At 40.5% G+C, this 21,373-nt stretch overlaps 2 protein-coding genes across 2 annotated transcripts in view; one reads left to right on the top strand and one right to left on the bottom strand.

Moving 5' to 3' along the window:
• Positions 1-20,898, top strand: part of PRKG2 (protein kinase cGMP-dependent 2) — an 83,734-nt gene extending 62,836 nt beyond the window's left edge. Inside the window, exons 13-20 of the mRNA XM_060779342.2 lie at positions 1,447-1,536; positions 7,699-7,840; positions 8,152-8,315; positions 9,624-9,746; positions 14,070-14,132; positions 15,461-15,527; positions 17,097-19,665; positions 19,769-20,898. Coding sequence (XP_060635325.2) covers positions 1,447-1,536; positions 7,699-7,840; positions 8,152-8,315; positions 9,624-9,746; positions 14,070-14,132; positions 15,461-15,527; positions 17,097-17,192 — 745 coding nt within the window. The 3' untranslated portion in view covers positions 17,193-19,665; positions 19,769-20,898. The remainder of the gene's footprint in view (positions 1-1,446; positions 1,537-7,698; positions 7,841-8,151; positions 8,316-9,623; positions 9,747-14,069; positions 14,133-15,460; positions 15,528-17,096; positions 19,666-19,768) is intronic.
• On the bottom strand, positions 3,224-6,830 carry LOC137097050 (DNA mismatch repair protein Msh6-like). Its single transcript, XM_067468350.1, has one exon. The coding sequence runs from the start codon at positions 6,764-6,766 to the stop codon at positions 3,224-3,226; it is 3,543 nt and encodes a 1,180-aa protein (XP_067324451.1). The 5' UTR covers positions 6,767-6,830.
• Positions 20,899-21,373: the final 475 nt, after the last annotated feature.

Genomic DNA, 21,373 nt, shown 5'->3' with positions numbered 1-21,373 from the left:
TGTAAAATAATAAATAACTTTGACTTGAGTATAAGCCGAGGAGGGGCTTTTTCAGCCTAAAAAAGGGCTGAAAAACTCAGCTTATACTTAAGTATATATGGTAGGTGTACACTGAACCATCAGAAAGAAAAAGCATCACTAGCTCAGCCACCTGTGTAGACAGTTTTGAATTTTGGAGTATTTTAGATTTTGGGATTTCAAATAAGGGATACTCAGCCTGTATAATTATCCCAGGATCCTTAACTAGATGTAAGAACAGAACTGGCCAATGTTGCTTTTTGTACTACAAGCCCAAGAACCCTGCTGGCTGAGGACATTTGGAAGCTGAACTCATGATTCCAAACTTTTTATAAGAGGTGACATGGAGGATGGTGAATTTGCCATCTTTAAAGGGCACTGCACCCCATATCCTCTTTGATTTAAAAAGCCTTTGGTGAATAATTCTGCAGAAAATTATTAATTCATAGCTCCCTTCCTGACCATTTATTTCTTATTTAAGAACTATATATTTCCTTTCCCACTTCCAAAAAGGGAGTTGCCAAGAGCAAATTAGAAAATATAATGTGAAGACATGAATTTTTAAATGTTTGAATTTCATTGTGGGAAGGTTACTCATTGGTATATTTCAGTCTCCTTGCAACTGTTTTTGATCTCCTATTCCTTTAGCTGTTTGATTTGTTACTGTCTTAATTTTTTATTATTATTGGTAAGCAGCTTTAAAGTACTTTGGGAAATATGGAAATATATAAATGCATTTTACAAACATAGATGAGAGAAAGGGTGGCAGGGAAGGAGGGAAGGAAGGAAGGAAGGAAGGAAGGAAAATTGTCTTTCTCATTTTGGGAGTCTTCCAACAACACAGGGCATTTATATCTCCATTTTGATTATCTGCGCATTTTAACTCAATTCAATACTTTCCCTTAACAACAAGACCATGGTTATTTATCGTGTCATCAGCAACCATACCATTGTATTATATTTCTAACAGAACAAAACAAACAAACAGATTAAAAAACCACAAATTTTGCAAATTTGGTAGTTGATTAAATGTCCTTTGACCAGTATCTGGCCACTTGGAGTGCCTCCGGTGTTGCCGCAAGGAGGTCCTCCATTGTGCATGTAGCAGGGCTCAGGTTGCATTGCAGCAGGTGGTCAGTGGTTTGCTCTTCTCCACACTCGCATGTCGTGGAAGCAACCTCAGAAGACCATGGTGGTGCTGGAGCTGTGGCCTTAAGTGTGTCATGTGCCAACAGTGTGGGCCCATGAAAACTGACTGCCTCTACTCTATAGATTTGCAGTAAGGATAAGAATGGGATAATCCATGACATCTATTTTGCATGCTTGAAAACATTATATAAGTTTCAAGTATCACTACTATGCTAAAGGGATTGTCTTTTGTTTTTGGTGACCGTTGGTTTATTTTGTTTTCTCTTTGCTTTGTTTCAGATTGTACCGAACTTTCAAAGACAACAAGTATGTTTACATGCTTTTGGAAGCCTGCCTTGGAGGTGAACTATGGAGCATCCTGAGGGACAGGTAGAGATGGTTATAACCACCTGTTCCTCCTCTTCCTCTTCTCTCCTCTTCCTCCTTCTTTTCTGCAACCCCTTAATTAATATGTCCTACTTTTCATAATATTAAGGCTGCCCTGGGGTGGAAAAAAGGTAAAGGTAAAGCTTTGCCTTGACATTAAATCTAGACATGTCCTACTTGGGGTGGTGGTGCTCATCTCCATTTCTAAGCCGAAGAATTGGCGTTGTTGTAGATACCTCTAAATTCATGTGTCTGGCATGACTGTATGGAGTGTCATTACCTTCCCACCGGAGCAGTACCTATTTATCTACTCACATATGCATGTTTTTGAATTGCTAGACTGGCAGAAGCTGGGGATAATAGCGGGAGTTTATCCCGCTCCCTGGATTCGAACCGCTGATATTTTGTTCAGCAAGTTCAGCAGCTCTGGGATGGAAAGAGCACAGAAAATTTATTTATTTATTTATTTATTTATTTACTTTGCTTATAAAATGGGAAATAAAAATTAGTATGAACACTTAGCAGATTATATGATGCAAGATTACATTATGGAAAGGAGAATTAAACAGATATTCTAAGGAGAACTGGGACTCAAAATGGAAAGAGCTGAGAGTCAGAGAAAAAAAAGGAAAGGAACATATAAGGAACTAAATCAGACCATCTTCATGATCAAACAAATAAAATAATATTTAAAAGAGAGGTACAACTGTTTCCGGAGGGAGGGAGGTGAGATGGAATGGGAGAGGTAAAAACAGATAGATATAAGTAGTAGGCAATTATAGAAACAGAAAGGCTAAGAATACATATCAGACCAGAATGGTATGAGTAAATAGGTGGGAATGTTTTTCTTTTATCTTATCTGTAATGTGAATGTGTAATGTTCTGCTCTACTCATATAATCTAATAAAAAAGTAAAAAAGACAATATTAAGGTGGATGGTTTTAAAAAACAGGATACTGCAAAAAAAAATCCACACTCAATTAGAATGGTTGAATTCTTAAGAACCTATTGTATGGCTCTTAAAGCCACATAGAAACAGGTATCGCAAGAGGTCTGGGAATCTAATCTAGAAATGTATTACAGTTTCTCCTAATTGCTTTTTCTGAGACAGTGCTTTTGTAGTTCTTACAGCTTTACTTACAGAACTTGGGTGGTGGAGAAAACATTAAAGAAAACACATTCCATTTTATTAATTCATCAAAGTATTTGGCACAGGTTATAATAGCCCTTAGGCTGAAACAGTATAGGAAAAATGATGCCAGGGATGGACATATTGTACCAAATAAAATGGGATCTGAGTGCACTTATGGCCTTCTAGACTGGCCTTCTGCAATGACACATATTTATGATTCCCCGAAAGAGGGAGTCTGTCAGCATATGCCATTGCCTATGAAAAGGAGTTACCCCACAACAGGGAGGAGAGGACAGTCCTTAAATGTTTTCAGTTTCAAATTTTGTTGTTGCTAATTGGCATAAAATTAGCTCAATGTATTGAAACAATGGACAAGAGACTTGCAACATATCCTGCCATCAATAGCCCTGCTCAGCTTCCTCATAACCAAGGCCATGGCTTCCTTGGTTGACTCTCTGTATTAGATTTTCCTAATGTCATATCATATTAAATCCAAAGTATGTAACAGTCTAAAGTAATGGTTTTAAAAGTAAAAAAAGAAGTTTGCCAGTTTGGTTTCTAGAGAGAATTCAGGCTCAAATTTGATCCTGCACCCATTAACTGATCATTTTGGGAGTCCATGGTACAGTAGAATCTTGCTGACATAATTCTGTCTGAAGCCCCTAATCTGGTGAAGACTCTATCAACAGGAGTGAGCTTGCAAGATTCAGCCGGCACAAAACATCCCAACTGGGCCATTATTACCAACAGTCCAGCCTGTCTCATGAGTGTAGACTTTCCTCCCATGTTTGGCCCAGTCACTAGAATGCACGGTGCCTTCGTCTCAGAGTTCCCCTTGCCATCCTCTACCCCTATGAAGATATCATTTGGGATGAAGTCATCCCCAAAAAACGTTTTTGTGATGCATGGATGGCGGGAATTTTCGAGTTCCAAAAATGGTGGTGTTTTTTCATCTGGCAGCAAGATTATAGGTCGGCACACTGGTCCATCACATCCCTGACTATGATGGGCAAGGCACTGCAAGACATCTAAAACTGCAATGCATTCTACTGCTGCTTGCCAATCTCTGCTGTTTTTATCAAAGTCATAGAATAACCTTTTCATACAAGCTTTCTGTGCTGCATCCCTCCGCTCTTCAGCGTTGACTATCTTGTTCAGCATCTTCTCTGTATCTTTGGTCCAATAACGCTTGTACCCTTTTCTGCTTGACTTCAACACATAGTCATTAGGTAAATCCCGGGGAACTGCAGTTTCAGCAATCTCAATTTGATAGCGGTTTTTGCCTGCTCCCCAATACATCATGGCTCTGATCCCAAGCCGTTTGCGCTGCTCTTCCAAATACTGGCGAAGGTACTCCTCAATGTCCGTTATATCCTCTACTGCTTTATCATAGTCTGAGTCAAAGCCAGGTTTTGGATTAATCACACCTGTCTTACGTGCAGTAGTATGATCAAAGGCAGCATCCCACCTCTTGAGTTCCTCAGTTAGATCTGGGAAACGGCCTTCTGGGTTTTTAGATTTGAGCATCACTGTCTGTCTCAATGTTTTGGACGTAAAACTATCAATAACATCTTCCAAAATCGAGATTATTTCAACTACAACTTTAAATCCTTCTAAGGCACTCAAGAAGTCAAGTATTTTCTTCTTGCTATATCTGCCTTCCTCATACATAACGGCCCTGTTATCTGGGTGACTGGGGTTCTTAAGTGAAAAACCAATGCTGTGGATTTTGCTGAGAAGCCTCTCAAGGTCTGGGAGCTTTTTAAGATGGTCCCGGATTTCAGACACTCTGGCAGCTTCTGCCAAAAGATTTTCAACTGCCTCCAGGCGGTCGTTGATAGCAGAAGGATTACACAACGGTGCACAGAGCCACTGTTTCAGGAGCCTCTTCCCAAATGGTGTACAGCATGTGTCAATCCTTTCCAGCAATGTGCCTTCCGGTGAACCAGTGGCATTCTCCAATATTTCCAGGTTTGCTAGAGTCACGCCATCCAGCACCATTCTTTGGTTTGTTTTAGTAAATATGCTGCTAGTCTTTATTTCTTTTCCAATATCAATGTCCACAGGAACATATTCTTCAAATTTTGCCATTGATAAAATATCCTTATCAATAATACATTTTTTCAGGTAGTAAATGCAACAACCAAGTGCAGACAAAGCAAGCTCACTGTTTTCCCCAGGAGTAAGTCCTAATGAGTCACTTTCTGCTGTCATGGATTTGATTACTGGAGGCAGAACTACCCCACTATTTGGATTTTCCTTGTCCTGGAAGTAGTCTTCCTCAATGAGAGTTTTTAATGTTTTAGATGCCTTCCAGAACTGAGAGCCTGCAATCAAGCCTTCTTGAACAGAAGAAGGAAGCAAACTTTTCAATACCTTCTGTGTTTCTCCTGAGGGATTCCCCCGTTCAAAGAGGATCTGCACAGGAAGATAATGAGCCAAAAGAGTTCTCAACCGTGAGCAATGGCGGTCATCCTGGAACTGACCCAAGTAGAACTTTCCAACTGTTGTATCAACAAAACATACTCCATAGGTACAATGGAGGCCAGAAGAATCGTCACATTTTTCTTTTATACAAAGGAGGTATTTGCTGTGGGTCTCTGAAAAGTCACCATCCAGAATACTGTAGGTCTGTGTCCCTTTAGAAATGATCCTGCATACTTCTCGGTGCACAACTCTATCGTATTTTGTCGGGTGAGCCATGGATTTACAGCGGGCTTCCATCATCTCTGGAGTCTCCATCTGCTCAATGCGGACAACTTTGTAACCTTTCTGAACTAGGATATTGGAGAACCTGTCATAGGCTATTTCTGGGAAGCCCGAGTGAGCCCAAGTGCCTTTCATGAACGACAGTCCAAGCTTGCTAACCCCAATCACAGCATCCATGTGATACAACTCATAGAACTTTCCAACTTTATAAAAGAGAACACAGTCAAAGTACTGACTCTTCAACTCCCACCATTTCCGCATTCCTGGGGTACAGTTCTTAAGGTAGTCCTCTGGCACAAAAATAGTACTTGGGTCATAATCTGGATCATTCTGACGCCTCCTATTAGCATCTTTCCTTTTACCATCTTTGAGCCACTCAATTTTATCATGTTCCCACACAGATGGACTACCATCTTCTCCTCCTCCATTAATATTTGGACGATAATCGTAACAGTCAGGAGCTGCAAAACTTGCTAATTTATACATAATCTCACAAGAAAGATTAACCTCTCTGGTGGAAGTATCAAGAGTGTCATTTTTAGGAATTTCCTTCTGGGGAAGCCTGTATTCCTTTTCCTGTGTTGGCTTAATGAATGGTTTAGGAGAGACTTTAAAATGATGTTTCTTTTTCTTTTCCGGATTGAACTCCGTGTCAGAAGTTTCACTTTCACCTCTTCCGGGACTATTTTCTTCACTGCTCGCTTCATCAGGCTTAAACTCCATGTCTGAACCCTCGTTATCGCTATCTGGATCATTAAGCTTTCTCTTCTTGGCTTTGACATGATGCCGTGGTCGTGCAACTGTTCTTTTATTTCTATGTTTTGCACCCTTTGCTGCAGAAAATTCATCACCATCATCGCTCACCTCCATCTCATCTTCATCCTCCTCACTTTCGGAAGGTTTGTCACACACTGCCAGTTCAAGTCGCTCACTTTTATCTTTTTCCATAGCAGCATCTGCCAGTTCCATTGCTCTCTTAATCTCACGTTTTGAACTGTAAAACATACCTCCCCTCTGGGTATCTCTGCCACTAGAACCTGCATATGGTCTTAGGTATCTAAGGCTAACCCAGCCCCTTGATGGGTCATCATCAAAAAATTGCACATGGATACGAGATGCTCTTCCTCTCCCCCGGAAAAGTGTTCCATCTGCTGGATGCTTGTACACAAGAGATGGCCACCACGGGTATCCTTCAAGTTTGGCCCAAACTAAATCACCAGGTGAATATTCACAGAAGTCACAATCCGCCGGCGGGAGGTTAGCGGTGCCGCGTTTGTTCTGGGGAGGCCTTCCAGAACTGCCTGCGCTCTCCTCGTCGTCGCTGTCACTCTCCCGGCCTCGCCTACTCCCCGACTTGGGGAAGAAGCTGAGAAGGCTGCTCTGGTGAGACATGGTGATGATGATGGCGGCGGCGGCGACTGAGGAGAACTAGCAGCAGCAGCAGCAGCCAGGGGGCGGGGCTGTGTCAGAATCTTGCTTATCCAGCCTTCGCTCATCCAATGTTTTGTATTATCCAACATAGGCTGCCTCCTGCCTGGATCCACAGCTGTTTCAATATATTGCAATGTTTTGGTGCTAAATTTGTAAATACAGTAATTACTACATAATGTTACCGTGTATTGAACTGCTTTTTCTGCCGATTTGTTGTAAAACATGATATTTTGGTGCTTGATTTATAAAAATTATAATGTAATTTGACGTTTAATAGGCTTTTCCTTAATTCCTCCTTATTATCCAACGTTCTGCCGGCCCAGCTGAGTCTCGTTGAATGAGCGAGACTCAACTGTATCTACAGAGCTCTCTTACAGCATTGCATTTCAAATGAGTTGACTCTTTTTGTGTCAGCATTCTTTCCTGTCCAGCTTACACAATTGCAACTAGAAAATGGAGATGTTGTAATATGGCATGGACAATCCTGACTGAGATATTCAATAATGATCTTTACATTTGGAGATCTTATCCTAGCTGCCTTTCTGTGTCCTCATCTTCTCCTAATTTCTTGATTTAATTAAATATTAAGGTCTTTATCTACAATTTTATCAACTCATTTAGGGATCTGTGGCCTAGTTAGCAAAGATACTACAGTAGACATCAAACGTATGAAAATTAATTAATTTGTTTTCCTTTCCAAACTTGATTTCTCCTTAGTATGCACATCATGTTTCAGCCATAGGGTTTCCATAAGTTTCATGGTCTTGGAGCTATAACTTTGAGATAGACAGGCAGACATTGTTATAGAGTGGAATTTAACCAAGAGGGCCTGCCGTATATGCTATTTTATTCCTAATCAGAGAAACACAGAGAAAATTGTTGATTTCTTTCAGAGGTAGCTTTGATGAAACTACCACAAAATTCTGTGTTGGGTGTGTGACAGAAGCAATTGAGTATTTGCATTGCATCAGTGTGATCTACAGGGATCTGAAGCCAGAAAATTTAATTTTGGATGCTCAAGGATATATAAAGCTGGTAAGTTGTACATATGTATGTGTGTGAATTCTATGAGGCTAATTGTAATTTAAGTCCCAACATATATACAGCATTTTATAACAGTAAAACAAATTATTTATTAATGTTCACATATATGCACAGTTTTCCATACATTTCCATTATTTCCATACATTTCCATTATTTCTACATACCGGGAAGAGAGCTGTGGGAGCAGAGAAGAGTTAGAACTCAATCATTTTAATGCAAATACTTCAAAGTAGATGCTGATAACAAGAGCAAGAAAAGTTATATATCAGTATCTGATAGCAGTATCTCATTTTTCCTTTCAGGTTGACTTTGGATTTGCTAAGAAGATTGCAATTGGACAAAAGACTTGGACCTTCTGTGGGACTCCTGAATATGTTGCACCTGAAGTGATTCTGAATAAAGGCCATGATTTCAGTGTGGACTTCTGGTCTCTTGGAATCCTTGTGTATGAGTTGCTTACAGGGAAGTAGGTGGAACTCATTACTTCTATTTGCCATTTTTATATCTTGTTTCATAATGAGACTATTTTATTGTGTTGCTGTTTTTCTAATTATTACAAACTAGAAGGAGGTGTATCTCAGTGCCAATACATGTGCGTTAGAAGCGGGCCTGCTCTTGTTGCATCCCAGGTCTGAAGCCACCATTGACCACAGCACCACACAAGAGTCCAGAATATAAGCAAACAGTTTATTGTAGAAAAAACACATGAAAGGTAGATGGAAAAATCAGGTATAAAGAAATAAGATGTATAATCCAAAAGAGTCGGCAATAGATGATAACCCAACAGGAAATCAATTGTCTCTTATAAATCCAAAGGTAACACTGTCCAAAGATAGTCCCAAAATGGAAAGGCATTTTGGGATTATCACAAGCAGAAGAAATGCTTAGCAAAAACTGAAACAAGAATACAAAACAAGAACACTGAAAACTCCCAGGATACTTAAATCCAAGACCAAAGCTTGAAACATGAACCAAAAACTCAGCCCTAGCTTCTAACTTGAATGCTATGTTGCCTGAACTGAGTGTATGTTAGCTCTTAATAAACAGACATGAAATCATTACGTCTACCATGGATTTTCTGTGAAGCCATGTTGATCTACAAAGCTGGCTATCTGTGCTAATCTGCAAGCATGCTTTCTTGCTTAAATCTGTATCACTAGGTGCTTTCCCGTTAGAGTTTCCTGTCAATTCGTATTTGCTGGACCCCTTATCTAGGGAGGATGATTCCATCTCCTCTGACTGACTTTGAGGCTCAGAGGCAATTACATTCTCAGGGCCTGCATCACTATCTGAAGCGGTTTCATTTTCTTGGCCTGAATCATTCCCTTGGCCTGTATCACTATGAATTCCAGGAAATCCCACAATCCCTTCTAACTCTAAGTCATCAGCGAACCCATCAGCCCCTGGCTGCTGTGACTGCTGCTGAGTTACAACAACTCTAAATCTAAATAAGAGCTAGAATTTTAAAACAAGTTTTAAAGGGTGGTTGTTGCAATTCTATCAGTTCTAGTTAAAAGCATCAGGCAACAGGGACTGCAGGAAAAGAACTTTGCAGACATTGCAGAAACACTATTGTTCTTACGTAGACAATGTTGTATCAAAATGAACAGATATCCTCACAGTAGTATAAGGCAGTTTCCAATGGACTTTAATTATCACCAGAATAGAATTTCCTTTTAGATACTACCTGTTTCTTCCCCCCCTTAACATTTTTTGTCTTTTTTTCTCTCCCTTTGGAAAAATACTCTTCTTACAATTGTGGTATCTACTCTAGTCCTCCATTTTCCGGAGCTGATCAAATGACGACCTACAATTTGATTTTAAAAGGCGTTGAAAGGTTGGATTTTCCAAGAATAGTATCAAAGCGGCCGGAAGATTTGATTCGGAGGCTCTGCAGGTGAGAAGGGCAACGGTGCTCTAAAGATGTGAGAAGAAAGATGTTAGCAGCACTGTGTCCTGTAAAGCAATCCAAAAGCAAGATGGCAAAGTTTCGACTAAATATATCATACACAAAGCAAAATGGTATTATATGGCCGTTCTTGTGCGGAGCAGGGTTTTGTCCAAAATTGATGTATATTGTGGATCCAGCATTGTGATTTTCATCACAATCACCATGATGCGTCCATTCCCATACATACATGCATGCATACATACATGAAAATAGAAATTATTCAGTTAATTTTAAAAAATCCAAATAATCAAAAGATGATCTGAGTCTGGTCAGGGTTTTCAAATGCTGCAAAACAGCTCTCTCATTGTGATCTACTAGTAATCTACTAGGAGCCCCCAGTGGTGCAATGGGTTAAACGCTTGTGCTTGCAGGACTGCTGACCGAAAGGTCAGCGGTTTGAATCCAGGGAGCAGGGTGAGCTCCCGTCTGTCAGCTCAACTTCCCAAGCAAGGACAAGAGAGAAGCCTCCCCCAGGATAGTAAAACATCTGGGTGTACCCTGGGCAATGCTCTTGCAGATGGCCAGTTCTCTCACACCAGAAGTGACTTGTAGTTTCTCAAGTTGCTCCTGACACACACACAAAGAGTCAATCCTCCTTAGATCTACTAAGAGTCAATCCTCCTTAGATATCCTGCAGTGGGAATAGATGTAAAATCCAGTGCTAAACCAATGTGTTACCGTAGCCGTGGTAGGAAGATACTATGGGTCCCAATTAGAGTTACCAAGTGGCCTTTTTAGATATCTCTTATTTGAGCACTCAGATATAGACTAGCAGGTATTATGAGGGATGTCCCCTACTTGAAAATTGGAAGGTTTTTCCTTTAACAGTGACTGAACTGAATGACCCCACATTTTGTGGTATGTGGGCCCCTTATAAAGACAGAAATGTGTGTATCATAGAATTTATGAATGTGAATAATAATAATAATAATATGTAATTTTATGGAGAAATATGTGAAACCACAACTTTTAACTGGCATTTAAGTAGAACACATACTTCCTGCATGTCATAAATTTTGACTGTCCCTCATTGCTATTTTGGAAAACTGGCAGCACTAGCCCTAGAGCATACCGCTGTCAAGTGAGTGGCTTCAACATCCCCAACATGTCATTGAGCTCATTCTTTTAAAAGTAATCCCTTTTTCTTGCACATTAGGCTGTAAAGGTTGCTGTTATAATCAGCTATCTTTTGGCTCTTCTGTTCACTTTCTTGCAAGTTGCTAGGCAACTAACTTGAAAATGAGCATGTAGCAATGGAGAAGACTAGGAGTCATCTTGAGACGTATCTTGCAATTGTGGCCGGAAATTGGTAATTAATTAAGTACTGAGGTGATCCACCTGGGCTGTCATTGAAGCCTTTGACAACTGTGAGTTGACCCTTTCCTTTCTTGCACACAACATGGCAACATTGCATAGTGTCTGGTTCAAGAGTTTCATGAGACCCAATTTTGAAAGAGCTCAATAATTTATGAGTATCTGACTAGAATGCCTCTAGTCACTACATCAGAGCCTCATTGCACTACATCAGCGATTCTCCACCCTGGGGGTGGGTGGGTTGCCAGGGGGTGTGTGTCAGAAGGGTCACCAAAGTCCACAGTATTTTCTGTTGGTCATGGGGGTTTTGTGTGGAAAGTCTGGCCCAATTCTATCGTTGGTGGGGTTCAGAATGCTCTTTGATTGTAAGTGAACTATAAACCCCAGCAACTACAACTTCCAAATGTCAAGGTCTATTTTTCCCAAACTCCACCAGCGTTCACATTTGGGCATATTGAATATCCATGCCAAGTTTTTTCCAGATCCATCATTGTTTGAGTCCACAATGCTCTCTGGATGCAGGCAAACTACAACTCCAAAACTCAAGGTCAATGCCCACCAAACCCTTCCAGTATTTTCTGTTAGTTATGGGGGGTTTGAGTGCTAAGGTTGATTCAATTCCATCATTGGTGGAGTTCAGAATGCTCTTTGATTGTAGGTTAACTAGAAATCTCAGCAACCACAACTCCCAAATGACAAAATCAATCCAGCCACAACCCTATCAGTATTCAAATTTGGGCATATTGGACATTTGTGCCAAATTTGGTCTAGTGAATGAAAATACATCCTAAAGTAAGGGTGAAAGTTTTTCCCTTGACATTAAGTCCAGTCATGTCCGACTCTGGGGGTTAGTGCTCATCCCTATTTCTAAGCCGGAGAGCTGGCATTGTCTGTAGACACCTCCAAGGTCATGTGGCCAGCATGACTGCATGGAGCGCCATTACCTTCCCACCAAAGTGGTACCTATTGATCTACTCACATTTGCATGTTTTTGAACTGCTAGGTTGGTAGAAGCTGGGGCTAACAGCAGGGATCACGCAACTCCCCGGATTAAAAACCTAATGGTTAGGAAGTTCAGCAGCTCAGTGGTTTAACCCACTGTGCCACCACAGTGTATATCTGATATCTGATATAAATCTGATATATATCTGATATGCAGGATGTATATCTGATATACATCCAGTATATCAGATATTTACATTACTATTCACAACAGTAGAGAAGTTACAGTTATGAAGTAGTAATGAAAATAATGTTATGGTTGGGGGTCACCACAACATGAGGAACTGTGTTAAGGGGTCACGGCATTAGGAAGGTTGAGCAACACTGCACTACATTGTTATGGCAACATCCTATGGGATCCTGAGTTTTGCAGTTCATGCCGAGGAAATTCTAATTGTCATATGGAGAGGTTTTGGGTCTCACTAAACTACAAACCACAGAATTCCACAGGATGTTGGCATGCCAGTTAAAGTGGAATATAACACTACAATAAGTGCCGTGTCATAAAGTGTTTAGACGTCAACTCCCAGAAGCCCCAGCCACCATGACTAATAATTTGGTATTCTGGGAATTGGGTTATAGAAAACAGGAGGACCAAAGGTACAGAACAAGTGCTGTAGGGAATGTTTCCTTGAATCTCATCACAGGAGAAAGGGCAGAGCACAAGGAAAGCCGGAGGATCCAGGGTGATGTTTTCCTTGAGGCAAAAGAATGCAAGATACTTAATGGAGCACCTTATTTCTAGGTCTTCTCCTTCCCACACTTCAAACAGATTGGGTAAACCAAGTCAGCACCTTAGTGCCCTGAAAAAAACCCACATGTGTTCACCCTCTTAGCTTCATGTCTTATAATTAACTAGAAGCCTGCAGCAATTTTAATATTGCATTTGAACCTTGGGAAACTTCTGCTGTGCTGTTTTCAAGAAGTATTCATAATAGCTGCAAGCCACAGCTTAGTACCATATCTTTTTAATCAGGTTGGGTCAACTTAACTTTTGAAAAATGGCTAAATTTAGGTTACTTCAGGTGAGGGAAACTCTTTCAGGATACGGGCTGACATTGTACATACACATGTATTTACACAGATGTTGCAGCTTTGGAAAATAAACTGCTTGTGGGCTTACTAGGGACATCTGGTTGACTCCTGTGGGAACTTAAGGATAAACTAGATGGGCCTTTGATATGTTTCAGTTAGACTCTTACATTCTTAGGTATCTTACAGCACCTGGTTTATCTGCTGAGTCTAAAAACCCCTTTGGCCATAACTATAGTCATAGATTAACTAGGAGAGCAATACACAATCTTAAAACAGGAAAGGTGTTTCCTTAGGTATGTCTCATGTTGTTTATGCCTCATGTTTAATGCCCCAGGTAGCGCAGTGGGTTAAACCCCTGTGCCGGCAGGACTGAAGACTGACAGGTCGCAGGTTCGAATCCAGGGAGAGGTGGATGAGCTCCCTCTATCAGCTCCAGCTCCTCATGTGGAGACATGAGAGAAGCCTCTCACAAGGATGATAAAACATCAAATCATCTGGGAGTCCCCTGGGCAATGTCCTTGCAGACAGCCAATTCTCTCACACCAGAAGCGACTTGCAATTTCTCAGGTCGCTCCTGACACGACAAAAAAATGGTTTTCATGATTTTAATTTATAGTTATGTTAGTGGTTAGTTACTATGATTTTATTCTGTCTACATGTATATTGGCATTGAATTTTTTGCCATTAGTATGTTGTAAACCGCTTTGAGCTCCCCCTTGGAGTGAGAAAGGCAGTATATAAATATAGTAAATAAATAAATAAATAGGTATATTATTCATAGGCTCTTTCAGTGTCGTTTTCAACTCTTTGGATTGCACGTGGAAGTTAATATATAACAGTTACAGTATTACTAAACATGAAATACCAAGATTATAAAATCTTTACTACTTATTTTTGTTGTTGTTGTTGTTCTTTTAGACAAAACCCTACGGAGAGATTAGGAAATCTGAAGAATGGCATCCATGATATTAAGAGGCACAGGTACAGAAAGAGCAAGTCAACAATTCACATTTGGTTTTCTTGCACTATATTGTTGCTTTTTTCCTCTTAACTTTGCTGTTAATGCTCTGAGATAAGAGCAGGCAACATTTAGCCCCAGGGCTACATTGAAGCTATGACCTAGTTTCAAAAGCCCACTACAAGTGATTGGGTCCCATCGTTGAGAAAAGCAGACTGTGTTGTATGGAGATGAAAAGGGGGTGAAAGAAGGGACCAGAGGAAAAGGGCATAAAGGGAGGAAGAAAGGAGAGAAGGAGGAAAGGAGAGAAAGGAAAAATGGGTTTTGGTTAAAAAAGAAATAGAAACATAAGACAGAAGAATGCAAACATGAAGATGTGGCAAGAGAAAGTGGGCAGCTTTGACCACTGTTGATATGTGGTCCCTGATAGATCACCCTAGAGTGAATTCAGCCCTTGACAGGAAGCATATGTTTGCCATTTCTGCTGTAAAGGCAGAGCATCTAGAATTACAAGATCTGAAATACTCCAAAATTAGCCCATATGGGTGGCTGAGATAGTGTCACCTTTGCTTTCAGATAGTTCAATGTAACAAACTTTGTTCCATATACTGAGGAGGGTGACTAAAATGATCAAGGGTCTGGAGAACAAGCCCTATGAGGACCGGCTTAAGGAGCTGGGCATGTTTAGCCTGAAGAAGAGAAGGCTGAGAGGAGATATGATAGCCATGTATAAATACGTGAGAGGAAGCCACAGGGAGGAGGGAGCAAGCTTGTTTTCTTCTTCCCTGGAGACTAGGACGCGGAACAATGGCTTCAAACTACAAGAAAGGAGATTCCATCTGAACATGAGGAAGAACTTCCTAACTGTGAGAGCCGTTCAGTAGTGGAACTCTCTGCCCCGGAGTGTGGTGGAGGCTCCATCTTTGGAAGCTTTTAAACAGAGGCTGGATGGTCATCTGTCAGGGGTGATTTGAATGCAATATTCCTGCTTCTTGGCAGGGGGTTGGACTGGATGGCCCATGAGGTCTCTTCCAACTCTTTGATTCTATGATTCTATTAAAATATTGTGTGTAAAATTGCCTTCAGGCTTTGTGTGAGACATATATGAAACATAAATGAATTTACCGTTTAGAGTTGGGTCCCATTTCCAAGATACTATGTATATGTAAGTAGCCCAAAATTTTGAAAAAGTAAGCATCCCAAACACTTTATGTTCCAAGCATTTTGGAAAAAGGATACTTGACCTGTATTATGAAATGGAGTTAATTTTCCACAGATAAAATTTTCACCCAACACTGTAATTGTTTCATTGTGGATTCATTGTTTGTTTGTTCTTAAATTTTCTCTTTAGGTGGTTGAATGGATTTAATTGGGAAGGACTCAAGGCAAGGAAGTTGTCCTCACCTTTAAAAAGAGAGGTACTGAACTAGCAATACTATGTATTCAAAACTACTCCATTTTTTGGAAGTGGGCTAAGGTGGGGTTATAAAACAAGTAGAAACCACATACCCTCCCACTCTTCTCACTGTCACACTTCCAGCAAACCTGTCTCCCTTTTAAGAACAAGGAGTTCCAATATTAAAGAAGGAGCCCTTGTCAAAATCACAATGGTTGCTGAGAGTATGGGTAGGAAGGTGGCATTGACATCAGAGCTTACTTTCTGAGGCTGGAATTTCATCTAAAATTGCGGAGAGGGTTTTCCAATCAATCTTGTGCCCCAGGCATGCATCTCCAAGGCCAGAGGATTGCTGCCTAATAGTTTTGAATTAATTAACTGACTACTTGCACAGGTTAAAGTACCTTTTGCAGTTTTGAGAACCTCTGTGTGAGCAGTAATAGGATAAGACATGGAGCATAGTGCTAAGCTGAATGGGGGAATGTCCTATAGTAGGAGAAAGAAAATACCTGTATTTACTTGACTATAATGCACCATCGAATGTAATGCAAACCTCTGTTTTGAAGGTTAACATTACAAATGTTAACCAAAATGGATTTGATCTCAAATGTAATGCACCCACAAGTACAGACATCTAATGTCAACATGAATGAGGCCATTTGGGAACCCAACATCAGGCTGTGGCTGCACATGATTTTCAACTGGCCTTGTTCACATGGCTTTCAAAACTGATGGGAGTGCAAAGTGGAAGAGTTTGTGGATGAGACCAATTGGGAACCACATGGGACTGAGCCTGGGATGAGGTGGGTGAGAGACTCCTAGGGCCATCCCAGGAGATAGAATCCACAGCTTAGCAGCAGGAATGACTGGTTCAACAGCCAGGCTCTCCTCATCCTTCTCCGGGTGCCACGGAGCCCTGAGGCTGCCAACGTGACTGGGAATATCCTCTTTGCATCCCCCACCTCCCTGTTTGGCCTCCAGGGGTTCCTGGTAAACATTCGACTGGAGTAAACATGATAGTAAGGCAAGGGTTGTATCTCAGCACTACAGCACATTTTTTGCATGCTAATGTTGTTTACTCCATTCGAATGCTCACCTTTCTGAGCCAAATTGCATTGCCAAAAATTGAGGTGGACATTAGATTTGATGGCACGTTAAAATCACACACACAAATCCACCTGTGTGAAAAGGCCCAGAAGAACCTGGAACCTCTGGAGGCCAAACAGGGAGGTGGGTGGGGGGATGCGAAGAGGCTATTCCCAGTTGTGCCGACAGCCTCAGTGGGAATCATGCTCTGGGGAAGGCCTATTTGAAATTCTGGAAATGCAAACAAAAACTGAGTGAGATTGACCAATAGTATACAGTTCTTCACGCTGTCCAAGGTTCTTTGATTCCAACCCATACTTTTGATATTTACTTAACACAATTTACACAATTTATTGTCCATTTACTACATATACCACATTTGCCATATCTTTAGTGTTTACCATATTCCTTCTGTTTGCCCAAGGGGATATTGTGTGAAATAAAATAACTGAAGAAGAAAAACTTAAATAACATTTTTTAAACTTGCCTCTCTTGCAAATTTTAGCTTTCAGGACCAATGGATTACAGCTACTTCGACAGATACCCACCTGACCAGGGGATCCCACCAGATGAACTTTCAGGCTGGGATAAAGATTTCTAAGAGAGGAGACTCATTGGAAGAGTTCATCTGTGCTAATAATATATGTATCTTGAGATCCAACTTGGAAGCTTTCAAAACTGCAGGACTTCAGCATTTAAAAGTCAAATGGATGTGGATCACACCAGGTTCTTCCATGTACCTTCAGCAGCATGAAGTATTTGTTTGTAATCAGGATGGGCAACTTTTGGTTCTCCAAACATTGTTGGACTACATCTCCTATCATCCTTCGTCATTGGCTGTGCTGGTGGGAGGTGCAGCCCAACAATATTGAGAGCGTGCTACTAATTGCCCACTTCTCTTCTATAATAATATGACCTATGAAGAATGGGACTAAGGAGGCAAAAAACTGGAAGCATCCTTTCAATTAGAAACAGAATTCTTAATCTGGTTTAGAGATATGTGATTAATTACTTACAACAGCATATTTGCCTGACTTGAGGCTTGTCTACACAGTCTACAAAAACTCATACTCACCTCTTAGGGACTCTGATCCTGATACAAAAGGTCTGTAACTATTATTATTATTATTATTATTATTATTATTATTATTATTATTATTAATCCTGCTTTTCTCCCATGGGTGGGATTCATTTGTAATGTATTTCTTTGAGCTTTAATCTATTTCAAAAACCCTTACTTTTTATCCTGAGGTATTACAGAGTTTGGGGCATGTGGCCAGCAAGGTGAGTTCAGCATGGGAAATATATGGCCATGCTGTGTGTGGCCTTAATGGATCACTGCCAATGTAAACTGAAAAATTGTGGTGACAAACAGATTTTTTTGGCAATGTAGACAAGCTCTTGTTTCACATAAAAGGTGAGAAATGGAGGAACATGAAGAAGATGATGGAAAGAGAGAAGCATTCTGAATATGCAGTGGCAACATCTTTGTGCAGGGGATAATACAGATTGACTAGTTCCTGTTGTTTGCTTCAACCAGAGCATTACCATTGAATTACTTCCTGAACTGTAAAGCAACACATATAAACTCCAACCATTCAATGGGACTCTCTGGTTGAAACTAACAACTGGATTTAATCCTTTCTTCTTGTCATTCTACAGGGTAAATCCTATAGTTAGTATTATACTTCTGAAACTTTAAATATGCTCTTCCTTCCTTCCCTGTGTGTATGTTGAACATGAAACAATCCCTTCCACTCCCAACTAGAATCTCAATTATGAAAGAGTGAATTTTTCCACTTGGATAGCCCCCTCTTCGAGTAGCTGCTAAGTTTTTTTAACCTGAATTTTGTAAAGATTTGAACATAGATTTATTAAATCTGTTTATGTATATATGTAGGCTATTGCAGTTTTAAAAAGCAAGGTATGAATACAGCAAAAACACATTTAAAAGTGTGCGTTATACAGGTATGATTTTTCAGGCAAGCTGGTTCCAGCTCCTTGTTGAATATATCCTTAGAGATTAGTTTGGGTTGCTATTTAGCTGTTTTAGCAAAACAAAGGAGCCCCCGGTGGCGCAGTGGGTTAAACCCTTCTGCTGGCAGGACTGAAGAGACAGGATAGTGGTTCGAATCCAGGGAGAGTTGAGCTCCCTCTGTCAGCTCTAGCTCACCATGCAGAGACACGAGAGAAGCCTCCCACAAGGATGGTAGAAACATCAAAACATCTGGGTGCCCCCTGGGAAATGTCCTTGCAGACGGCCAATTTTCTCACACCAGAAGTGACTTGCAGTTTCTCAAGTCACTCCTGACATGGAAAAAAGCAGTACAAAAGATCTAAATACGGTAACCTAAAGATCTTGTCTGATCTTTGAAACCAAGTCCTGTTTAGTTCTTGGATGGGTGGCTGCCAGTGAATACTATACTGTAGTCTCTTTTTCAGAAGAACTGGCAAACACCTCTTAGTAGTTTTGCCTAGAAAAGTAAAAATACTAAGAAATTTCCATAAGTTAACATTTTATTTGAAGGCATGTCCACACACACTCATACTCAATCTTTTCTCAAACTCTTTTGTGTGTGCTTCAGTTTAGCTGTAAGCATTCAACCTCTAGGGCTACGTAGCAAGCCAAACAAAACAAGTAAAAAAACCCAACTAAATTAGAAATGCCTAGAAGTTCTTCAGGTTTTGAGAAAAGCAGATGGCTTCGGTGAGTGTATGTTAAACAGTGCAACCCTTTAAAGAGGTAAATTGCCTCTCTTGGAAGAGTCCAAGAGGCAATTAATATCAAAGATTTATTACGATCAACAAATCAGATAAAGCAATTAATATCATTTTTGCCAGAGAAAGGGACAATATGGAGAGTCTGGAGGGATAGTGGGCCACAAGGCTGCAATTTGCCCAACTTCTCTTAAGGGACCATACTCCCTCATGGATTTACAACCAAGGACTTTAGGTTGGATGGGGTTGGAGATATTGACCAGAATTTTGCTGATTAGTCTCAATTGGAAAATGGTGAGTCAACATATAAGCAAATTCTAGTTATTGTCGAAGGCTTTCATGGCTGGAATCACTAGGTTCTTGTGGGTTTTTTCGGGCTATAGAGCCATGTTCTAGAGGCATTTCTCCTAGGAGAAATGCCTCTAGAACATGGCTCTATAGCCCGAAAAAACCCACAAGAACCTACAAATTCTAGTTGTTTCACTGGGTCCACTCTTATTTTGTTATGTACCTTAAAGTTATTTATGATTTATAGAAACCCTAAGGCAAACCTATCACAGGATTTTCATGGTGAGATTTGTCCAGAGGGTTGAACCTTATCCTTTTTGAGGCTGAGAAAAATGACTTTCCTAAGGACACTCATCAGGTTTCCATGGCTGAGTGAGGATTCAAATCCTGGTCTCCCAGAGTCCTAAGATGGATCTACACTTACCTAGATATTCCAGGATATATTAAGGCTGCCTCAATGAAACCTGAAAGTATTCCAGATGGCCAGTCATATCAAGAGTGCTGTAACATTGGCCAAAATCAGTTCTCTTGCAGAGACTTGCTGGCAACATCACTTTACCTAGCTACATGGCAGAGGCCAATGACACAGTGATGGATCTCTTGGATGTGTGGAGACTTGATTGGTCCAGATCCCACCCAATCCAGCAGTCCACAGCTCCAAAACAGTAGGATCACTTCAGAGCTTCCTGGAAAGGAATCAAATTTCCTCTTCTGCCAGATTAATGACTTATGTGAAAATCCAGCCACATGGCATGTCGTCTCCCTGCAGTAGCTGAAAGGTGAGCCAATTTGATTTCATCCATGTAGATATGTCCCTAGTCCACCATGCAAACCACTACATTATGCTGGCTCTTAGGATCTGCTCTAGTTGGGACTAATAGCAAGACCCAAAAAGAGGTCAAAGTCCTTGACACATTTAAATTGCTTGCTTAGAGGAATGATCTAATGGACCCAGTTACCCCGAGTACTGATAGACACCAATAGGAAATACCAAAGACTGTGTACTGTCTTGATAGTTATTTCTTTTTAGTGTACATCATCTATATTTTGTGCCCTGTTTTTAGAACTTACCAAATGTAAAAGCTGTAAAATCTTTATAAAATCAATCTCCTCCCAATTGATTTGTATATATGCACAGTTTTTGTATATGGTGGCTGTATTTTTAAAAATGAGAAAGTATATGGTGGTTTTATGGCACAGATTGCTACTATATAGATATGGGGAAATGTATTTGCTCTTTTTGAATCAGCTGTTAAACGCATTAACTTCTTGGTGCGTACAAATAAACCTATTACACCACATTCTTTTCAGTACTAGTGTGTATTTTCCAACACTGTTATATGTAGCATGACACAATTGGATCACAGTCATGTTGGTGAATCTTCCATATGCATTCACATAAATGTGTGACTTGTAGAGGGAAAGGGCTGTGAAGAATGTCTATAGCAGAAATGTGCAGAAATGATGCAGAATGGGATGTTCAGCTATGTGGTCTGGATTATTCATAAGACTCAGCAGCTCCATCCTGTGTGTCCAGATCGTGAAAGCTTGAAGCATGCACCACTATTTGCCTGAACAATTTTGATGTGAAGAGTTAACAAACCAGGCAACAGATCAGGAGCAAAGGGATCTTTTTTGCACTTTTCCTTATGCCAGACTACACAGAGAAGCCATTGATCTCCACAAGCATATGGACAATTTCAACAGAAAGGAGGAAACCATGAAAATGAACAAAATCTGGCTACCAGTATTTTAAAAACTCTAAAATCAGGACAG

Source organism: Anolis sagrei, chromosome 5 (genome assembly GCF_037176765.1).
Source record: "Anolis sagrei isolate rAnoSag1 chromosome 5, rAnoSag1.mat, whole genome shotgun sequence".
NCBI lineage: Eukaryota > Metazoa > Chordata > Lepidosauria > Squamata > Dactyloidae > Anolis > Anolis sagrei.
Note: the sequence above shows the minus strand (reverse complement) of the source record. Positions and strands in the feature narration are given on the sequence as shown.

What these genes read in the sequence shown, in the direction of transcription:
- LOC137097050 (XM_067468350.1), bottom strand. Translation starts at nt 6,766, where the DNA reads ATGTCTCACCAGAGCAGCCTTCTCAGCTTCTTCCCCAAGTCGGGGAGT.